The sequence below is a fragment of the Danio aesculapii genome, chromosome 13, assembly GCF_903798145.1.
Source record: "Danio aesculapii chromosome 13, fDanAes4.1, whole genome shotgun sequence".
NCBI lineage: Eukaryota > Metazoa > Chordata > Actinopteri > Cypriniformes > Danionidae > Danio > Danio aesculapii.
In genome coordinates this window covers 43,508,002-43,529,912 of record NC_079447.1, presented here as the reverse complement: position 1 = coordinate 43,529,912, position 21,911 = coordinate 43,508,002, and the positions used below count along the sequence as shown (strand labels likewise).

At 35.9% G+C, this 21,911-nt stretch overlaps 1 protein-coding gene across 1 annotated transcript in view; it reads right to left on the bottom strand.

Annotated features, from left to right (window-relative positions):
• Positions 1 to 21,365, bottom strand: part of sema4ga (sema domain, immunoglobulin domain (Ig), transmembrane domain (TM) and short cytoplasmic domain, (semaphorin) 4Ga) — a 105,623-nt gene extending 84,258 nt beyond the window's left edge. The window contains exons 1-2 of the mRNA XM_056470874.1: positions 21,248 to 21,365; positions 1,205 to 1,502 (exon numbers count right to left, since the gene is read on the bottom strand). Coding sequence (XP_056326849.1) covers positions 1,205 to 1,340 — 136 coding nt within the window. The 5' untranslated portion in view covers positions 1,341 to 1,502; positions 21,248 to 21,365. The remainder of the gene's footprint in view (positions 1 to 1,204; positions 1,503 to 21,247) is intronic.
• Positions 21,366 to 21,911: the final 546 nt, after the last annotated feature.

The following is a 21,911-nucleotide window of genomic DNA, read 5'->3' as shown; positions in this document are numbered from 1 at the left end:
TGCATGTTTGTAATAAAGACAGTAAAATCGCTATGTAAATCAACACCATAGGCGCAAGTGTCAATTATAAAAGAAGACGCTTCCATCTCGATTTGTGGACTTAAATCAGGTTTATTTTTGTACATTAACATAACGGATGTCCATATATTAATGTGTATAGCCTGGTTTATACTTCTGCGTCGAGTGATCGGCGTGACCCACGGCGCATGCCTTTCGCGTAGTCGTGCATTTATACTTCTGCGGGCTGTTTGTGTTCCTCTGCAATAACACTTCCGAAACGCTACCTGGCAGTGAGGTGTTTATATTCCTCTGTGTCGAGTTCCTTCACTGGAACCAGCGGACGTGCATCAACTTTAATCATAAGGTGAACACAAAACAAAAGTTTTCATCTGGAGCTCCTTCACGGGACTCGACACTTGTAAACACTCACTCCGCGCAGCTCTCGGTCCCGCCCATAATCGTCAGCGCTAGCAAACCGACCAATCACAGAGCTTGCGCTACGTGTCATTGCGACGTGCAGTTACATTTCTTGAGAGGTGCGCGTCAGCAACACCAATGGCCATGGCGAGGGCTATGCGTTCACGCGTAGGCTGCGCCGTAGCATACACGCGCATTAGATGCAGAAGTATAAATCAACCTTATCCTGTCACATTTGCTGTGCAAAAACAGTGCAATGCGAAGCGTGTGTGTGTGTGTGTGTGTGTGTGTCCGTATGCTAACTTTATAACAACATTGTTTGGGACTCATCATTGCAGAAAGGTTGGAATTAACTCCACAACAAATATCTGCTTTATTCCTGTCTGTCACTGTGCTGTTTATCGACGTACACGCATGAGAGCAAAACAGATAGATCTCTATGGCCCTGACATGCACGTGGGAACAGTGGGTGGGGAGATCTAGCTCATTTGCAATAAAGACACAGGCTACAAAACAGCTACAATGTCTTAACAGCTGAAAGCTCAGTTTCAGATATAATATAGGTAAAAGGTATAATAGGTATCATAAATACAGACAATACGGGGTTTACAGACACATTCTGGAGACACAAAAGACTTTTTTCTTAAATATTGAAAAAGGGATAAAAGAGGTGCCCTTTAAGATACATTGATGCAATTAGACTCAACCTAGATATATATTTGGTGGGTGTGGATGGTCACAGACCTCTTTTGCCCTTTCCATAAAAGCATAAAGCAATGCATCATACCTTTGAAGAGGACTGTAGTTCGAGGGGTCACATCCAGGTCCAGCGGGGGTTTGAAAGGGTAACCCCATACACTGGACACAACATACAGCAGCAATAGGAACAGCAGCCATGAACGGTGGTTCATCATCTTCCACATCAGGAGGGGTGAGATCCAAGAGACCACCGCCGCTGGTCACCCCCCCTCTCTAGGATACAGCACGTCACTCACGCCGTCTCATTAGACACTCTTCTCCAGTAAGCAAAAATGCTGTTGTTTTACTCTTCTTCACATAAAAGCACAACAGCCCTTGTGTTCACTCTGCAAAACAACACAAAACAAGACAAGTAAGGTATAATGTACATCCGTTTAACATGTACTACACACATATATACATACATATATACATATACATATATACATATTACATTACATTACAAATACATTACAGTACAAATACATTACCTCACATATATACATTGGTAGCAAAAATTAACATGTTATTGGCATGACATGTTAGCATTGGTCAGCTACCAATGCTAACATGTCATGTCAATATGCAAGGCTTGACATAAGCATGTCATGTCATGTCAAACAAGGCTTTGCTAGTGATAGCTAGATAAACAGATGTGAGTTTATATCTTTCAGTTTATTCTCTGTATTGAGATAAACAGTCAATACCAACTTCATTATTTAGAGGCAAAATTACACTCTATGATGATTCAATTGCAAGTCACAAGTGAGGCAACTACTACAGTCCTTTACAAACCTAGTTAAGAAAATACTGAGAAAGTCAGTGCTGATGTCATAGTCAAGCAGACAGTAGGTTAATCATGTTTCTCAAATGAAACAATATAACGGTGCACCAAGATCGCCATGCTATTATTACACATTGCTACCCTGAGCTGACATGCTTGACATGTTGCTGCTATTACCAAACTTAGAACTTTACCATGTTGATGGCATGTCTATAGCAACTTTAGCATTAAACTAACATAAATGTTTACTAACAAAAGTTTTTAACTTTTTAATAACACGATTAACACTTTTGACATTTTAATAGCATGTTTATAACAATTTAGTACATTTCTACCATGTTTAATGTTTCACTAATATGAATTTGTTTCTAATAGATGACTAAAGCAGGTCGCACACCAGAAGTGCCCCGTAGCGCCATACATTTCAGAATTCTAAACATAGGTTTCTATCAGGGTACACACACCCGCGCCGCAAGTCGGCGGCTGTCCGCAGCGCCCAGCCACGACTCAGGACACTGTTCATTTCTCTGCCACGCCACAGAGCGCCATCTGATTAGTTTCATGTTAAATATCATACGAATGTCCACATCTGGTGTGTGATACTTTTAACTGTCATGTGCCCACCGTGTCACGGCGCCGAGCGGCGCTTCCAGTGTACGACCTGCTTAAATGTTTGTCACGTTGTTAGCATGTTTCTAGAATGTTTTAGCACTGAAATGAATCATGTTCTAACATGATTGTTAGCATGTTTAGTCAATGTTTTAAAACATTGTAGACATGTTTCTAGCATGCTTTAGCACAATGTCAGAATAGTTTACCATGTTATTAAGATGACTTGACATGTTAGCATTGGTAATTGCAAGGTTTTGCTAGTGATAGCTAGATAAACGGATTTATATCTTACAGTTTATTCTCTGTATTGAAATAAAAAGTTAATACCAGCTTCATTAAACTCTGGCAAAAAACTGTCACTCTATGATGATTAAATTGCAAGACACAAGAAAGGCAACTACTGCAGTCCTTTAAGAAAATACTAGTTAGTGCTGATGTCATATTCAAGCAGACAGTAGGTTAATAAGGTTTCTCAAATGACACAATATAACGGTGCACCCAGATCGCCTGAGGACGGCTCACTATCAACACTCTCAAGTTTGCATGGAACAAAGAAAGGTGGGTAACATTAAAAGAAACCCGGTGCGCCCTGTGGCACTAAAAGCTTACTCTATTAGAAATGAAGTCTTCTTCTCAAATATAAAGAAGTCAGAATGACACCTGCACAAAGCTCATGGGCAACCAGGAATACGTCAGGTGAAGATCAAAGGCTTTATTGGATGGAGCGCCGCGTCCAGTGACACCAGCCTTTCAGGCCTTTAATCCTGAGCTCTGTCTGAGGTGACTGCGCTGAATAATAAGCTGGTGATTAATGCATGACAACTGAATAGTGTGAGTGCTAATGCAAAAGAGCCAGGACTTTACCTAAATATCACAGTCAGACCAGAGCTCATCTCTCACTCATCCAGCATCCAAAGTAGGTCGGATTAGTGTGGAAATGCTCTGGAGTTTTCAAGTTAGGCATTTATGAGAGTACTGCACTAGAGAAAAAAGTATATATACTAGTTAGAGTGATTATCGTTTCAGCATTTTCTCCCACAAGACCTACAGCAAGTAGTGTGCTGCACTTTAATTTCATCTGTAGCCATTTTTCCCCTGCAATATTAAAAAATACATAAAATGTTTTTAAATATCCATAGGCACCTTGTCAAAATGTTAGGCATTAATATGTACCTTAATGTTATCATGGCAAGGCAAGTTTATCTACAGTATATAGCACATTTCATACACAGTGGCAATTCAAAGTGCTTTACGTAAACAGGAATAAATAAGACAAGTATAAGAAAATAAAAACAAATAATAAAAATGATTAAAAACTGATTAAAATGTGTTAAAACAGGTTATAAAAGAATGAAAAAGAAAAGAAAGACACAATAGTGCGATCTGTCGGATGTAGCACAGTGCTCATTCGGTAAAGGCACAGCTAAACAGATGTGTTTTCAGTCTTGATTTGAACGAGCCTAATGTTGGAGCACATCTGATCATTTCTGCAAGCTGATTCCAGCAGCAGGGGCATAGTAGCTGAAAGCCGATTCACCCTGCTTTGACTCTTTAAAATCTATTCTGAATGTAATTGGGAGCCAGTATAAAAACCTGAGGACAGGTGTGATGTGCTCTGATTTTCTGGTTCTGGTCAAAATCCTGGCAGCAGCGTTCTGGATGAGCTGCAACTGTCTGACTGTCTTTTTGGGAAGGCCGGTGAGGAGTCCCTTACAGTAATCCACCCTGCTGCTGATATAAGCATGAACAAGTTTCTCTAAGTCTTCACTGGAAACAAAGCATCTAATTTTTGCAATGTTTTTGAGATGATAGTATGCTGATTTAGTTACTGTTTTCAATATGTGTATCCTTTTTAGGAACAAAAAACATGTTTTCAAAGCTACCACCCCAGTAACAGTGTTTGTACCTTAATTTCTGAGAGCGAGAGATACCTAAATGGTCATATACTGAGAAATAAAAATCCCCTTGTTCTTGACATCTTGCACATGATTACACTATAAAACTAATAATCCTGTAGGTTTCAAAAGTCAAAACTCCTATGTTATTCTAAAAACAGCTTATATTGAAACCAATGTGTCAATTTTACAGGTTGTGGAATGTGAAACATTATTATGTAATAGTGTGGCTAAACTCCGCCTCTACAGAATAAGACCAACACCTGCTTCTACAGCACTGCCTGTTTAGCTCCGTTAGCTCTGTTAGCTCCCATCGATACACACATAACAAGAGATTTAAATGCAGGTCTATACAGAAACCAAATGATACTGATGAATAACACTCTGAATACAGCAATTTAATTGCCTTCCCTCTGATCCCAACATTATGAAAGGATGGATAAACTAATATTTAGGCTGTGTCAGTAAGAACTTGGCTCGTTGATCACTTCAATTTGAAGCGGATCTTTTATAAACAAGACACAATGAGATACTGGATTTTCAAAAAAATCTGAAATTAAAAGATGATGTCATGCAGATTTTATTAGATTCAAAATATTAATGGCGGTCAAAAATACATGTTCAATTAATTCAAGACACCAACTAATCCAATTTTTTGGTCATGCTCAAAACTTTTTGAGTTTGGGAGCGACATTTTTAGCTTCTACGCTAAGACTTATTCTTGTGACCTCACCCTTGATCCAGCAATCGCTGTTTTTGGTTGGTCTGACTCACTTTGTGGGTTCAGTCATCAAATTAAAAATATTCTTTTTCTATGGAAAAATGCATCAAAACCACATCCTGGCTTTCAGAATTTTCTAGCACTTTACATTTAGAGAGACAAAATCTTTCTGATAACATTGCTGGCTTCGAAGCCACCTGGAAACCCTTTTTTGATTATCTTTCAAATGCCAAGGAATACAGTTTAAAGATATAACCCTGTCATCGTCTGTAAGATCACCATATTGCCTGTGCCCACTGGCCTAGAAATATATGTGTTGTATTGTTAGCCTATACATAAAACTGGAGGAACTGATGTAATGATGGTTTTAAAATCTTTTCTTTAGTCTTTAGTCTTTTTTTTTCGTTTCTTTTCTGTATTTATTATCGGTGTTGCTTTGAGGTCAAAAATAAAAATATAATATATATTAAAATATATATGTATATGTATATATTTAAAAAATTATATAAATATAGAGATACAGTTGAAGTTGAAGTCAGAATTATTAGCCCTTTGAATTTTTTTTTCTTTTTTAAATATTTCAGAGCAAGGAAATTTTCACAGTATGTCTGATATTTTTTCGTCTGGGGAGAGTTTTATGTTTTATTTCAGCTAGAATAAAAACAGGTTTAAATTTTTTAAGCTGTATTAAGGTCAATATTATTAGCCCCTTTAAGCTACTTTTTTGATAGTCTACAGAACAAACTATCGTTATACAATAACTTGCCTAATTACACTAACCTGCCTAGTAAATCTTATTAACCTAGTTAAGCCTTTAAATGTCACTTTAAGCTGTATAGAAGTGTCTTGAAAAATATCTAGTCGAATATTATTTACAGTCATCATGACAAAGATAAAATAAATCGGTTATTGGAAATGAGTGATTAAACAAAAAACTATGTTTAGAAATGTGTTGAAAAAAATCTCTAAATTAATTTAATTTAAAATTTTTAATTAATTTAATCAATTTATAATAATTTATAATAATAATTAATTGAAAATAAACAGGGGGGCTAATAATTCAGGGGGGGGGCTAATAATTCTAACTTCGACTGTAGGGCAAAACCAGTGAAACAACTTTGAAGTGGTCTTTTAATGTTTTTCAAGTTAGTATTTAAAGCATTTAAAGGTGTAGCTCATCCAAAAATAAAAATTGAATTGAAGATGTAGGTGACAATTTTTATGGTATTAAATAATAAACATAAATCAGTATTCATGGCTCTCAATGATACACTGAGGTCTTATGAAGCTTAATGATTGGTCTGTGCAAGAAATTTAGTATTACTTACAACATTTCTACCATCCTGTCATTTAATGACATTTTCCCAGGCTGTGGATTAAAGCTGATAATATTGTAAAAATGTTTCAGTTTCTTGCACAAATCAAGCATATACCTCATCAGGAGCCATGGCTATTGATTTGGACTTGTTTGTGTTTATTTCTATTCTCAGTAGTGACCATTGACATTATACAAATCACAAAAGACCACAGATTCAGTTATCTACATCTCCAATGGCTTGAGGGTGAGTAAATTAACCTTACATTTTTATTTTGGGTGAACTATGCCTTTAATGGAAGCACACATAATTTAAAATAAGCTTCTATAGCTTTCTAAAACTAAATTGCACAAAAGGTGTCGCTCTATTGACACTGTCAACTACCATTACTAATTTTATTTTGTGTGCTCGTCACTGACCTGTAAGAGAAAAGGTTATTACTTAAAAAGGAAGAGTCAGTGTGTCGGAGTCTGCTGTGATTTAGGAGGACAGTGGCCTGCACGTTTCGTCCATTACTCCAGCACTCTCTCTTCTGTAAACACTCAGAGTCTCTCAGATAAACACTCTCTCTCTCCTCATTCCATTAAACAAGCCGATTCGCCAGATGAGCACTGTTTTCTTTTCCCTCCATCTCCCCTTTGGAGAGCACATTCCCAGTGGATTTCTAGGCCCTTGCATTCAAAACTATTTCACTCCTTTCCTCTGTGTATAAATGAAATGCACAAAACAAAGATACCAACACAGATGTGCATGAATTCACACCTGCCAAAATGCAGGAATCAGCAGTACTGGTGCTGGAGAAGCTGATCAAATCAGTATCTCTTATATACTGCACTCAATACAAAACTCTGCGTACAACAGAAACAATGTCAAAGAGCAAGCAGAAACGTGACACAATGAGAAATATTCTTAGATTTTTTTTTCCATTAGATTCTTATGCTGTTTGAAGCAGCAATTATTTATCATGTTAAGGTGCAATCTATGAAAATAATAATAATAATAATAATAATAATAATAATAATAAATTCATTCATTCATTTTCTTTTTGGCATAGTCCCTTTATTAATCCAGGGTCGCCACTGCGGAATGAACTGCCAACTTATCCAGCATTTGTTTTATGCAGCGGATGCCCTTCCAACTGCAACCCATCACTGGGAAACACATACACACTTATTCACACACACATACACTACGGACAATTTAGCCTACTCAATTCACCTGTACCGCATGTCTTTGGACTGTGGGGGAAACCGGAGCACCTGGAGGAAACCCACGCCAATATGGGGAAAACATGCAAACTCCACACAGAAACTCCAACGGACCCAGCTGAGGCTTGAACCAGCGACCTTCTTGCTGTGAGGCAACAGCACTACCTACTGTGCCACTGCGTCGCCCTAGTTTGTTAGATAGTATTAGTTCAATTAAATGTCTAGAATTTGTTTGATATAAAAAAAAACAGTAATTTGATTAGAGACTCAAAATTGTGCAAATAATCTGTTATTGATTTTATATTATAAAAGCTCTTTTCCCAAACTCAACACAGGCTCAGTCTGAAAATGTCACCCCATATACATTTCTGAAATCGCAAATTATGCAGCCTGACATCCGTATGGCTGCATTTCGTCTTTAAAACGAACACTACGGGGCGATATGACGCCGTTCCTTTTCACGCTTACCAACTGACCGCTTATCTCCATATGGACAGCTTTCACACTGTTACCAGTTTGTCCAGTGGCACCTCATTTATGTAAGTGGACTTGAGACGCAGAGAGGAGTTGACAGTGACGACGGGGTTTGAGTCTGGCGAAGAACGATTCCAGAAAGAAGGTAAAAACGGCAAAAAATGAAATAAACAAGAAAATAACAGGGTGAGAATGTGGTAAAATCTGAAAAACGTGGTAAAAACCAGGCTGCCATAACGATTTTTCTTTTTCTAGATTTTTAAAACACTGTCGGTTGTGTTTAGGGAAGTGGGTGGGCGGCTCAATCAGTGCTTTTGAAAACACTGTTGGTTGGGTTTAGGGTGGGTCAGTCGATCGGCCAGTCAGTCAGTAATTCAGTCAGTCAGTCGACAGCGGCCTCTAGTGGATTTACACGAGAAGAACAAGTGAGAACAGTCTACAAAAGACATACACAGCGGCCTCTAATGGATTCGTAAAAACAAAAACTGCAATAAAAACGAAGCTCCTGGGGTGAATTTGTCACTCTCCAGAAATGTATATAGCGGTACGTTTATAGCATGAGTCTGGGTTGCCCCAAAATAATATCTTGTTTGCATACTGCATTATATAGCTGTATATTACATTATTTATAAAATATTATATACATTATGTAAATAACATATTCGTTTAAATGTAAACACTGTAATACAATTCAAATATAATAACGAATAGTGCAAATAATTTCAGTTTTTTAGATAATAAAATATTTCTATTGAATATTTTAAAATCTTAAAACATTGTTTGTTTTCAAAATTAAAATATTAATTTTATTAAAAATTATGTGATTCATTTTATTAAATCCAATCACCAAATTATATATATATATATATATATATATATATATATATATATATATATATATATATATATATATATATATATATATATATATATATATATATATATGTGTGTGTATTTCATCACTAAAACATGCTTGTAAAAATGACATATAAGGAGAGTCAAAAAAGCCTAAGCAAAACTGAGAGTATGTGGTATTAAATATCACTGCAACTTTCAGGAATCAAATACATTTTCTTCCAAGCTGCACAGAGAACACTGCGGATTGAATAACAGTTCAGTCCAATCCCAGAATCCACTTTAAGAGGTTTATGAAAGAAATCCATTATAGGATTATAACTACACAACCATCAGCTGCATTATTATTATTCAGCCAATTCAGATGTCCAAGAGAGAATGAGCGCAATAAAGAAAGAATAGCTCAGACACGCGAGGAGACAAATCTCACAGTGGAAAAGCTCTTTGCACTCACGCAATAAGAAAACAAATGAAAGCATATCAATAGGCGTCCACAGCGACAGCTCCAGATCAGCAGATTCACATCACAGACATCAGTCACACACACACTGCTTTCAAGCAAACCAATTCAACACAATAGGAGATCAGCTGCGGGTTCATTTAAAGCAAAGTCTGGAGCTGTACAACAGAGTGTGTGAATCTGAATCAAGAAATGAGCAGCTGCAGAGAGAAAAAAACAGCACCTCTGTTTCTGCTTTAGACACTCCAGCTGTCAGTCAAACACAGCTCATTTACATGTGCATTTAAAGGGATAGTTCACCCACTAATGAACATTTCTTCACTGTTTACTCACAATTAAGTGGTTTCAAGCTTTTATGCATTTCTTTCCTCTTTTAAAAACAAAGCAAGATATTCTGAAGAACTTTGGAGAAAAGCAGCCATTGATATCCATAGTAGGAACACAAAATATTATGGAAGTCAATGGTTGTTTTTTTTCAGCACTCTTCAATATATCTTCCTTTAAGTTTAATATAAGAATAAAACTAATACAGGTTTGGAACAAGTGGGGGATGAGTAAATAAATGATGCCAGAATTTAACTGTATTGGTAAACAATTCCTTTACATCTATTCACAAACTCAGTGATTCAAATAATCCGATTAGAGTGAGTCAACAAACAACAACTAACTGATTCAAATGATCTGGTCAGAGCTAGATTCTGGTAAGTGGTTCACTGTTTCAAATGATCCCAGAGAGACTCTAGTTAATGACTCACTGATTCAATTGAACCATTCTGAAAGAGTGTCCGGGGAAAGACTCATTGATTGAAATGATTCAATCAGAGTCTCTAGTTACGAATTACTGATTAAAATGATCTGGATAGAGTGAGTTTCCAGTTAACGACTCACTGGTTCAAATAATCCGGTCAGAAAAAGTCTCTAATTAACAATATACTGATTCAAATGATCTAGTTCAAAAGAGTGTCAAGTTAATGATTGGAATAAGACAGAATCTCTAGGTAATGATTCACTAATTCAAATGGTATGCACAGGGTGAAACTCACTGGTTTAAATAATCTGGTCAGAGAGAGTCTCCAGTTGACAATTCACTTATTTAATTTATCCAGTCAGAAAGCCCTTCAGATAAAGACAAAATTATTCAAATCACCCAATAAAACAGAGTTTTTAGTTAACAACTCACTGACTTAAATTAACCAATCAGACATAGTCTCCATTTAATGACTCACTGATTTAAATCATCTTGTCAGAGCTATATTTCAGTTAGCAATTCACTGTTTCAAATGATCCAATCATAGAGACTCTAGTTAATGACTCACTGATTCAAATGAACCAGCCTGAAAGAGTGTCCAGTGAAAGACTCATTGATTCAGATGATTCAATCAGAGTCTCTAGTTAACGAATTACTGGTTAAATTCATCTGTATAGAGTGTGTTTCTAGTTAACGACTCACTAGTTCAAATAATCTAGACAGAAAAAGTCTCTAATTAACAATATACTGATTCAAATGATCTAGTCCAAAAAAGTGTCAAGTTAAAGATTAACTGATTCAAATGATACAATCAGACAGAGTCTCTAGGTAACGACTCACTAATTCAAATGATCCGGACAGAGTGAGTCTCCAAGTAAAGCTGTGGTCACACTGCACTTTTCTTCCCATAGACTTCCATTCATACACACGCGAGTGCATTAGACCGGAAATGCCCATTTTACCACCCATTTTCACAGCGCCATACTACAGAATTTTGCAAACTCAAACTCTAATGTGACTGCAGCATTACACTTACTGGTTCAAATAAATCGGTCTGAAAGAGTCTCCAGTTGACGATTCATTTATTTAATTTATCTAGTCAGAAAGACTCTTCAGTTAAAGACTCAATGATGATTCAAATCATCCAATCAAACAGAGTTTCTAGTTAATGACTCACTGACTTAAAATAACCAATCAGACATAGATTCCATTTAACGATTCACTGATTTAAATCATCTGGTCAGAGCTATATTTCAGTTAGCAATTCACTGTTTCAAATGATCCAATCAGAGAGAGTCTCAAATTAATGACTCAATGATTCAAATGATCTAAACTGAAGCTGAACTGGTGAAACTGATTGTGCTGCAAATGGCATACTGTTTAGCACTTTCTGAAAGGTACTTCGAAGTGAAAAAATCATGGCCTCCATATTGAATTGTTGTTTCAAACTGAAGTGTACAATACTGGGCATTTGGAATGAAAGATTTTGAAAAAGACAACTAATGGACAACTTGGGCCGTGATCCTTTGACCAGGGAAATTGGAATTAGGGATTAGGACTAGGGCATGAGCCCTTCCGAATGGAACTAACCCAGAATGAGTCTCCAGTTAACAGCTCACCGGTTCAAATGATCCAGTCAAACGAGTCACCCCTTCGCGATTTACTCATTTAAATACCATCCCAAAGTAATGCCACAGTTACACTTTGTGAGTTTGAGCTTGCTAAATTCTGTAGTACGACGCTGCGAAAAGGGGTGGGATTAAACAAGATGATTAGTCATTAAAAAAACGTGAGTGATTGATCCATGTTTTAAAGTTCTGTTCAGAGAGGTTATGTTTTGATCCTCCATTGGTCTCACGCAATCATATAATGCGATTTTGCAAGTCAGAGTTCACCAAGCTTGAACTTTCCAATGCAGCGAACTGCGAAACTAGCAGCACAACCTTACGTTTCCAGTTTGATGCATTTGCGTGCGTATGAAAGGAAGTCTATGGGGAGAAAAGTCCAGTGTGACCGCAGCTTAATGCAAGCAGGGTCTCAACGACTGCCTTTTTCTTTGTGGATCCATTCAGGTCAAAGAAACTCTTCTGTTGATTAGATTTAGGCAGGTGAAACTTGTCTGGTCAGTGTCTGGACAGGTTCTTTCACCTATCTACTTCATTTACATGCTTTGTATAGATTTGTCCGCACCCATAAACTCTGGCTCCCTAAAGTATAATAGACAGGACAACTCTGTCCAAATTAGACTTTTGTAGACTCTAATGCAATGGTCACACTAGAATTTGAGCATGCGAAATTCTGTCGTAGGGCAGGGGTGGAAAAAGGGCGAAAAGGGGCGGGATCAAACAAGATGATTAGACAATAAAAAAGGAGAGCGATTGATCCACATTTAAAATTTTTGTCCAGAGAGGTCATGTTTTGATCTGTGTCTCATGCAGTCACGTGATGTCATGTTTACAATGCAGCGAACTGCGAAACTTAATGCACGAGCTTGCGTTTCCAGCATTCACATGCATATGAATGGAAGTCTATGGGGGCAAAAAGTGCAGTGTGACTTCAGCTTAAGAGACTCTTGTGAACCACTTGAAAATGACCATTTGACTGCAGAACACTCAACACGTTCTCAATAAAGAATTCTGTTGAAAGAGTATCCTGGCTTGAGTTCTAAAATTTCCGACAACTGTCAGATGTTTGTAAACTAAATCTGCTATAAATGTTGAGGTCTAAATTCAATGTAAAATGCCAGAATGTAGGAAATGTCATTTGTTAAACTGCCTCGCATCAAAATTTAAGGTCCATAAATCACCAGCTATAGGCAACTGTCAATTAGATGCTTTTTTAGTGTTTCTGTTCATAATGTAACATATCAAATTAAGTTTTATGATTGTAATTTCATTCGTTAACATTTATAAAGATAAATGTAACACAAAAATACAGTTATGTTCAGTTCATTTAGTTAGTAACTTGTGATTAGTTAACGATAAAGGGCACCTATGATGAAAATGGACAGAACTGTGTGTAGGTATAGTGTGTCCACAGTCATATTGGGGTGATATAAAGACAATAAATCTCTCTTTTTTTATTTCCTGACAGTAAAATTGGATCCAATAATCCAATCCAGTAATGTGTATAATCCAAAGATATAATCATATCAAACAGACGTGCGCAAAGTAACTGGGATTAAAAGGTCTGTTCAGCTCGCTGTGATCATCAATCATCATCAAATGTGATCAAGAATGAGTTTTACAAGTTTAAAACATTTTTAAAACAGTGTATGTTTTTAATAAACTAAGTTAAAGACAGTAAAATCACTGTAATTCACCATCATAGCCTAGCCGCATGTCAGTACAATTATAAAAAGGGCGTGTCAATTGGATTGTGGACTTAAATCAGGTTTATTTTGTACATTAACATAACAGATATCCATCCAGCAGTGGATATTAACGTGTCTCCTGTCATGTTTGCCACGCTGTTTGTGTGTCCGCTGTGTGGGTGAATGTTGTAACAAAATTGTGTGTGACTCATCATTGCAGAAAGGTTTGAATTAACTCCACAACAAAAACATCAAATAATTATTCAAAAGTTACGTGAGATCTGCTTCCTTCATGTCTGTCACTGTGCTATTTATCTGACACAGCCTAGGGGAAGATTGAGACTCTGACAGGCACGTGGGAACGATTGGTGGGGAGAACTAGAATTAAAGGCACAGGCAACAGAAACAGCTACATTGTGTTCAGAACAAAAAAAATCCAATATTTGAAAGGTATAATAAATAACTGATTGGTGTTTTGATCTGAAACTTTACATACACATTCTAGAGACACAAAATACTTATCTTTAATCTTGAAAAAGGGTAAAATAGGTGCCCTTTTAAATAGTTTAGTGCTATAAATGATTTAAGTACATGAAAACGTGCAGTAAGCATAATGTCTTGTAGCTTGATGATCTTGGAAGTCAGAGTTAATCACACTGAGTATCTTTACAGCAACAGTTCACCCAAAAATGAACATTTCATCACCATTTACTCACACTTAAGTCATTCTAAACTTTCATGAATTTCTTTTTTTCTGTTGAACACAAAACAAGATATTCTGAAAAATGTTGGGGCAGCCATAGACGTTCATAGTAAAAAAAAATATATAGGTCAATGTTTTTTCTTCAACATTCAATTCAGTATATCTATCTTTGTGTTTCAAACTGATTTGTAAAAAGTTGAGACATAGTAAACTATATATATTTTTAAAAAGAATTTTATTATGGGGTAACCTTCTCCTATATAAAGCAAGCACCTGTAAACCTATTGACCTTATTCTTTAATGTGTAGGTGAGCTTGTTTTTGTGATTGTTTTAGAACTTCCGATTCAGCTGCCTATGGGAGAAATGACTAGGAATAATAAATGGCAGAAAACAGTCAATCTACTTGCTCTACAAAGAAATGTTTGCGTGACTTTACAGACGAAATAGAATAATATAATAAGAAAATATCAGCTTGCAACATCAAGCAGCTAAACGAGCTGTTTTTAATGTCTAAAAATGAATGAAAGTGAATGAGACCGGAAGTCTCGAGCCAAAAAGATTCAAATGGCTGCGCCCACTCTTTGCGAAGAATAAGGCGAATAGGAGGAAAATGTGATGAAGTAAAAAAAAGCATTTAAAGAGCATTAAATGAGGAATGAGGGTTGAAACCAAGGTAAATATAATGATTTAGTAAACATTTACCCCTTTTTTGTCCATATACAGATGAAACCAGAAGTTTACATCCACTGTATTAAAAGGCACATAACCATTTAAAAAAAGTCAGATGTTAATGTAAAACTTTTTCTCTTTTAGGTAAATTAGGATTATCAAATTTGTTTCTGTTATGCTTAATAGCAGAATAATGAGATATATATATTATTAATATAAGATAATATATATATATATATATATTTAATAATTATTTTTTAGGGGTTTTCACCTTTATTGTATAGGACAGTAGCGAGTATTGACAGGAAAGAATGGGGAGCAGAGAGAGGGGAAGGATCAGCATAGGACCGCGAGGTGGGAATCGAACTCAGGTCACCATGAGCACCAGAGTGCATGTGTCGACACACTAACCACTACACCACTGGCGCCGACAGAGAGATATTTTTTGAGAAATTGTTATAACTTTTCTTGAAAGTCAAGTTTACATACAATAAGATTATTATGCCTCTGAAAAAGCTCAGATGATGGTGTCAAGGTTTTGGAAGTTTCTGATTGGCTAATTGACAACATTTGAGTTAATCTGAGGCACAACTGTAGAATAGTATTTAAGGAAAACCTCAAACACACTGCTTCCTTGTGTGACAACATGGGAAAATCAACAAGCCAGAATCAACTGGGAATTACACTTGGAAAAAGAATAATTTTTGGAGACATGACCTGTGGTCTGATGGAACTAAGATTAAACTGTTTGCCCATAATGGCCAGTGTTACATTTGGAGGACAAAGGGGAAAGCTTACAAGCCTAGGAATACCATCCCAACTGTGAAGTATGAGGGCAGCAGCATCATGTTGTGGGGCTGTTTTGCTGCAGGAGGGACTGGTCCACTTCACAGCACAGATGGCATCATGAAGAAAGAACATTATGTAGAAATACTGAAGCAACATCATCCAGGAAATTAAAACTTGGCCACAAATGGGTCTTCCAAACAGACCATGACCCTAAGCATACTGCCAAATTAGTTAAAATGTGCTTTAAGGACAACAGAGTGAAAGTTTTGGAGTGGCCATCACAAAGCCCTGAACTCAATCCTATAGAAAATTTGTGGGCAGAGTTGAAAAAGCTTGTGCGAGCAAGACAGCCAACAAATCTGACTCAGTTACACCAATTCTGTCAAGAGGAATGGGCCAAATTTCCTTCAAACTATTGTGAGAAGCTTGTGGAAGAATACACAAAACATTTGACCAAAGTTATACAGTTTAATAGCAAAGCTAAAAGAAATACCAAGGAAATGTATGAAAACTTTTGACTGTCTAGTAATTAATTAAAAAATTCTCCCCAAAAAAATTCTCTCATTATTCTGGCATTTAGCAAATGTAAATGATTTAGGTAATCATAACGGACCTAAAATAATAAACATTTAGTATGATTTTACCATCAGACATTTTTTTTAAATAGTTACATATGTTCTTTTTTTTAGAGTGTATGTAAACTTCTGGTTTTACTGTATGCAACAACTTTTCCGAATGGTTCTTGAATCTTTAAAAATTGTCTCTTTAATTAAGACATGATGGAGTCGTACATGAGACAATAACCATTTTCAAGGTATACCGTGATTTAAAAAAGTCAAGGTTTTAAAATCGAAGTTTTCTGCTATACTGTTTCTAAGGTGTATGTAAGATTTTTTCAGTTTTTTTTTAGGACAATAGTATCTACAGCAGAAAAGATATCAAAAGATGCTGCTTAAAATTGTAAAGAAATCAGTGTTTTTAAAACTAATAAAGACAGCAGAAGTCAATGATTCATTTGAATTATTTAGACTGACCTGTTTACTGTTCCAAAATATTATAAATGTTTCTCAAAATGAAATATATTGTGTTCAAAGGGGAAAAAACCCAGACATTTAAAAAGAATATATTTTAGAGCAGTAATCACAATACCGTAAAACCGTGATAATTTTATTCAAGGCTATCATACAATCAGAATCTTATACCAGCCCATTCCTTGTCGTACAGGAAGCATGAGTGACTCAATTATATTGATGCACCAACAAACTGAATATGTGCACTCTCAACTCTTAATGACACATGCACACAGGCTGAATGATACCATACATCAAGCATTACTGTCCAGCGGAATCTACTCAATGAAGATAAACCATAACAAACAAAATGTTGACTAATTCATAATCTGAACACCGATGAACTGTGCCTAAACAAAGCAGACAGATAATAGTCCACGGAAATTCAACAGCACACCCACCATCAGCTTCATCATCAATGAAACATGATCCATCAATATTTTACCACAAGGCAATAAATTCCATAAAGGACGGCACACCAATTAGGCCGGCTGAAGACATCAGTACAATAACTAAATCAATGTCTGCTTTATGAATGAGAATTGCACACTTATGAAAGCCGCCTTTCACAAAAAAAAATGTTATTCTTGCATGCATGGGACCTTGAGGATAAGCAATGACAGTGTCTGATTGTACACTGGGTCATTGACCGGATACTGGATCACATGAGGGACTGTCTCTTTTTCAGACGAGAATGAATGCTGAAGTATGAAACCAGTAAATAGAGAATAAAAATCATACGGCAGTAAAAACACAACAAAGGCTTCTCTAAACACCGCTGAAAACTGTAGCTCTCTATCTGCTGCAAACCTTGTTCAAAAACATGATATCAAATAAATATCACAGTAAAACAGGCAGATTCGACTCATCTCAGGCTTTACAGTAATCAAAATGGATCTGATACTGAAAGTGACGCAACATTAGAATAGCTTTAAACTTTGTTGATGCCTAATATTACTCTTAATTACTCTTAACTGAGTAATCTTAAATACCTTAAAGGGGAAATGAAGCACTTAGTCAAGTTCACATTATTTTGTACATTAGATTCCACTTTAATTATAATATTAAACAAACTATTAATGAAACCATTTTGAAGAAAACGGCATGTTTTACTATAGATTTTAGACCTAGGGCACCGCCATCTTGGAATATCGCTGTGTCTGACGTCATAAATTTGAATCTAATCTAATCTAATATGACATTAAAAACATTTATTACAAGACAGCCCTGTAATCAATTTTTGATGCGTTTTTGACGCCAGTGTTAGATGTCATTTTGACATCAAGGTGGTTCACATGTAATACATGCATTGTACATTTGTAGTTTTGTAATTGAAGCTTTCAAATAAATACAACTTTTGTTATATTATAATAGTTTTTGTCTCTTTTATTGTGGTGATTAAAAGAGCATCAATATGTGGATGTCAAATGGACGTCAAGGTTTTGACATCAAATTTATTTACGTATTAATAACGTATTCTTTGAGGTCGATTTATGTTGTTTTGACATCAACGTTTTCTGCTGGCTTAATTTATTATTTTAACATGCATAAGAGCATAAGATCCAGCAAAGCTACTATATGGGTCACACTTTATTTTGATGGTCCGTTTGTTGAATTTAGGTTGCATGGCATCTAATTCTCATTAGATTATAAGTAGACTGTTAGGTTGGGGTTAGGATTGTGTTTAGTGTAAGTTGACATGTACTTGCAAAGTTTCTTATAGTCAGTTAAATGTCTGTTGAAGGAGCAGTATCAACAGATATATAGCAGACAGTCTACTAATACTCAAATGGACCTTAAAAATAAAGTGTAACCAAGCTGTGGGTTATTCATCACATTTAAACGGACAGTTCACCCAAAAATGAAAACGTACTCATGATTTACTCACCCTCAAGTGGCTCCAAACCTTTATGACTTTCTTTATTTTCTGTTGAACACACAACAGATATTTTGAAGCTTGTTAGAAACCCCCAACCATTAACTTCCACAGCAGGAAAAACAAACAAAATGGAAGTCAGTGGTTACCAGTTTTAAACATTCTCCCAAATATCATCTTTTGTGTTCAACAAACGAAACTAAAAAGAGAGTAAATGATGACAGAATTTTCTTTTTTTTTGGTTGAACTATGTATTTAAGCAGCATTATAAGACGTTTCAATTTGAGTTTTATTCTTGGCAGGTCCATTCTGTTATTGGTGTGTCACTCAGAGATTTTCCTCTCCCAGATGTCATCTATACTTGGACAGTTAAATGTGTTTGCACCAGGAAAAAACTGCCCTGTATATTCTCACTGTCAGGTGACTAATAGCCTGTGCATTAATAGGATTAAAAGCAGACGTGTCCACAGTATTTCTGACACTCTTTTACATCAAATAGACTGAAGGATCGATCTGTCAAATGCCCTTTTACACTGTTTAATACTTAACTTCTAATGAACTGCTCTTTGACAGGAAGGAAATGTTAAACGTTGTATGGCAAGCCTACCTCGCGTGTATTCCCTATAATTAACTAGCATCTATTTTTAGGTTACAACTGTAAATATTTTCTTCCTGATAGAATATTGTCTAAAATGACGTTGGTTCCTGTTTCAATGTTTCTGTAGTACATATTCGTTAGTTACTTGTAGTACTCATAACTTTGACATTAGTTACCATCATAACATTAACATCACAATAAATATCACAAATAATAAGTGAAAATTTAAAAAAGATGATTTATGGGTTCTGTGGTTCCCATACTGATTATTTTAATTATTTAAACTTTTGCAGGCATCCATTCTAGATTCACTAGAAGTAAATATTTAGGTTGGTTTTAATTAGCATAATTGATCAAATAAATTCCAACATAAGTTGCAAGCTATGTTTCTATTAAAAAACGTAAATTAATCGTATGCGCAAAATGAAATATCGCATAAAAGATGCGTGAACTGTGAATAAAACTGTGTTTCCATCCGTGTCAAAGCAAACAAAATCATCACTTCCTGATTATCTGCCGCCAAATATCAACAGTAAAAACGAAATTTAACGTTGTAGGAGAAGCTGCGTGAATCTTTTCTTCATTTAATAAATGACTTGCGCCTCAGAAGGCAATTCTGAAGCGCAGTGAACACACGGTGGCATTTGTCCATTTGCACACATTTTTATCATCACATGATCTCTTATAACAAAAATCACATGATTTTTTTTTATGTGCATACTGGAATTTGTTCGGTAAAAGTGTTTCCATTGCAGTTTATGCACATCTTTTCTTATCGAATTAAAAGTTTATCCACAGTTATGCGCAAACGTTTTTTAAGCGCATTTTTAAAATTTACGTGCATCTTGGTGTTTCCAACAACAGATTTTTTTAATGCGCATCTCTAAAACGAGCATAAAAATAGGTGGATAGAAAAGTAGCTGGTACATTTGTTAGAACTTTATTAGTACAATCTAAGAAATATCCATATAAATAAGGCACAACATATTGTGTTGATTTTACAAAGGTTTAAGTAATCACATTTTTACAGGTGCTTTACACATATTTTGAAATACGCTTTGTATTTTTATAGCTAAAGACGTTCAGTTTTGTTTGTTGAGAAAAAACAATGAGAATTAATATTGCTACTAAAAAGAAAACAGCATTTACAAAATAAAATAATGGTAACACATTTGTTAATGTATCACCTAACATTAACTAACAATTGCTTAAACATTTAGTATATCTATTCATCGCTGTTAGCATAAATTCATAAAAATAGCTCTATGAAGTAATACACAAAATAACTTGTGTTGGTTTATGTATTGTTAAATGTTATAATGAACATGATTAAGAAATTAATTTGTAGTGTTTTCCTTGTTAGTTTGTGCTAACAAATCGTCACCTTGGAATTATAAAGTTCTATCTGCGTTCTGAATAATTTTGAGATATTGTGCTTTAAAGTTTTTGCATTCCATAGCAAACAGTATGTGTAGCATTAGTTTTTTAGATAAAAAGTCTTAAAATGTAAACAACTAATAAAAAACATCCCATAATGTAAATAAGTTGTCTTTTAATAAGAATATGTCAATAACTCAATTTTGACAATAATGTCAGATGGAACTTTATAATTCTAAGGTGACGAAATGTTAATGAAGTAAACCTTTTAGGACTGACATAATAACTAATTTATTAAGATGTCAGTGAAACAGAAAAGGAGACTGTTTGCTTTCCAGCTATTACAAAAGTTTGTTACAAAAACGATCTTTTGAAGGATCGCCTGTCAAGACGGCTTGCCATACACCTACAGCTTTCATCTGAGCGAAAATTAACATTTACCATTTTCTGCTTGTTCGTGTTGTGTACACGATAGGATTCACTCAACAGTAGGCTATGTAAAAAAGACGTGCTCATACTGAGCTGGCTTAAAGAACTTGCGATGCTCACAATATATTAACGTACAGACGTGCACGACAACAAAAAGAATGAGAACACGAGTAGTGTCAAAGTGGTCTACTTACACAAATGCCGTTCGCCACAAAAGATCCAAAAACGCTTTAAAGTCTTGCTAGTAGTCAGTGTAAAGCCATGTGAGAGGAGCCAGAAGAGTGTGGTTACGAACTCGGCTGACAGTGATAGTCGCTCTGCTCAGCTTCGCCGCGCTGCGAGTGTGTGCGCGCGCGTTGAGCCTCGTCACAGGTAAAGCCTCTGTCCGCCCTCCTGCGCCACTTCTCCATCGCTCACACAGCTATCACCGTTATTGAGGAAAGAACATCTGGGCTCCTGGGAAATATCAGGGCTACCGCATTCCTTCACTATCTCCTAAAAAAACAATAACACTTACACAGCCATCGTTATAAACAAAGAGCGCTAATACAACATGCACTCTTTTCACCGTGTTGAATGTGTTAACTGCTGAAGACAGCGGAGAGAACATGATGGACCGGTGCTCACTACAAAACGCAATTGTGATTATGAATGTAAAAGGCATGGCTGCTCTTTAAAATCTCATCTTGCTCCGTTACCACCACCATTTGGAAGAGACGAACAATGCAAGACTATGATGTAAACACTTGTAAGAGCAGGCTGCTGGTCTGTTGGATTGGATATGTAAATACACACATACACACACAGCTTTTTTTTTCAGAACAAGTATTTATTTTCACTAAAAAATATCCAAATTTT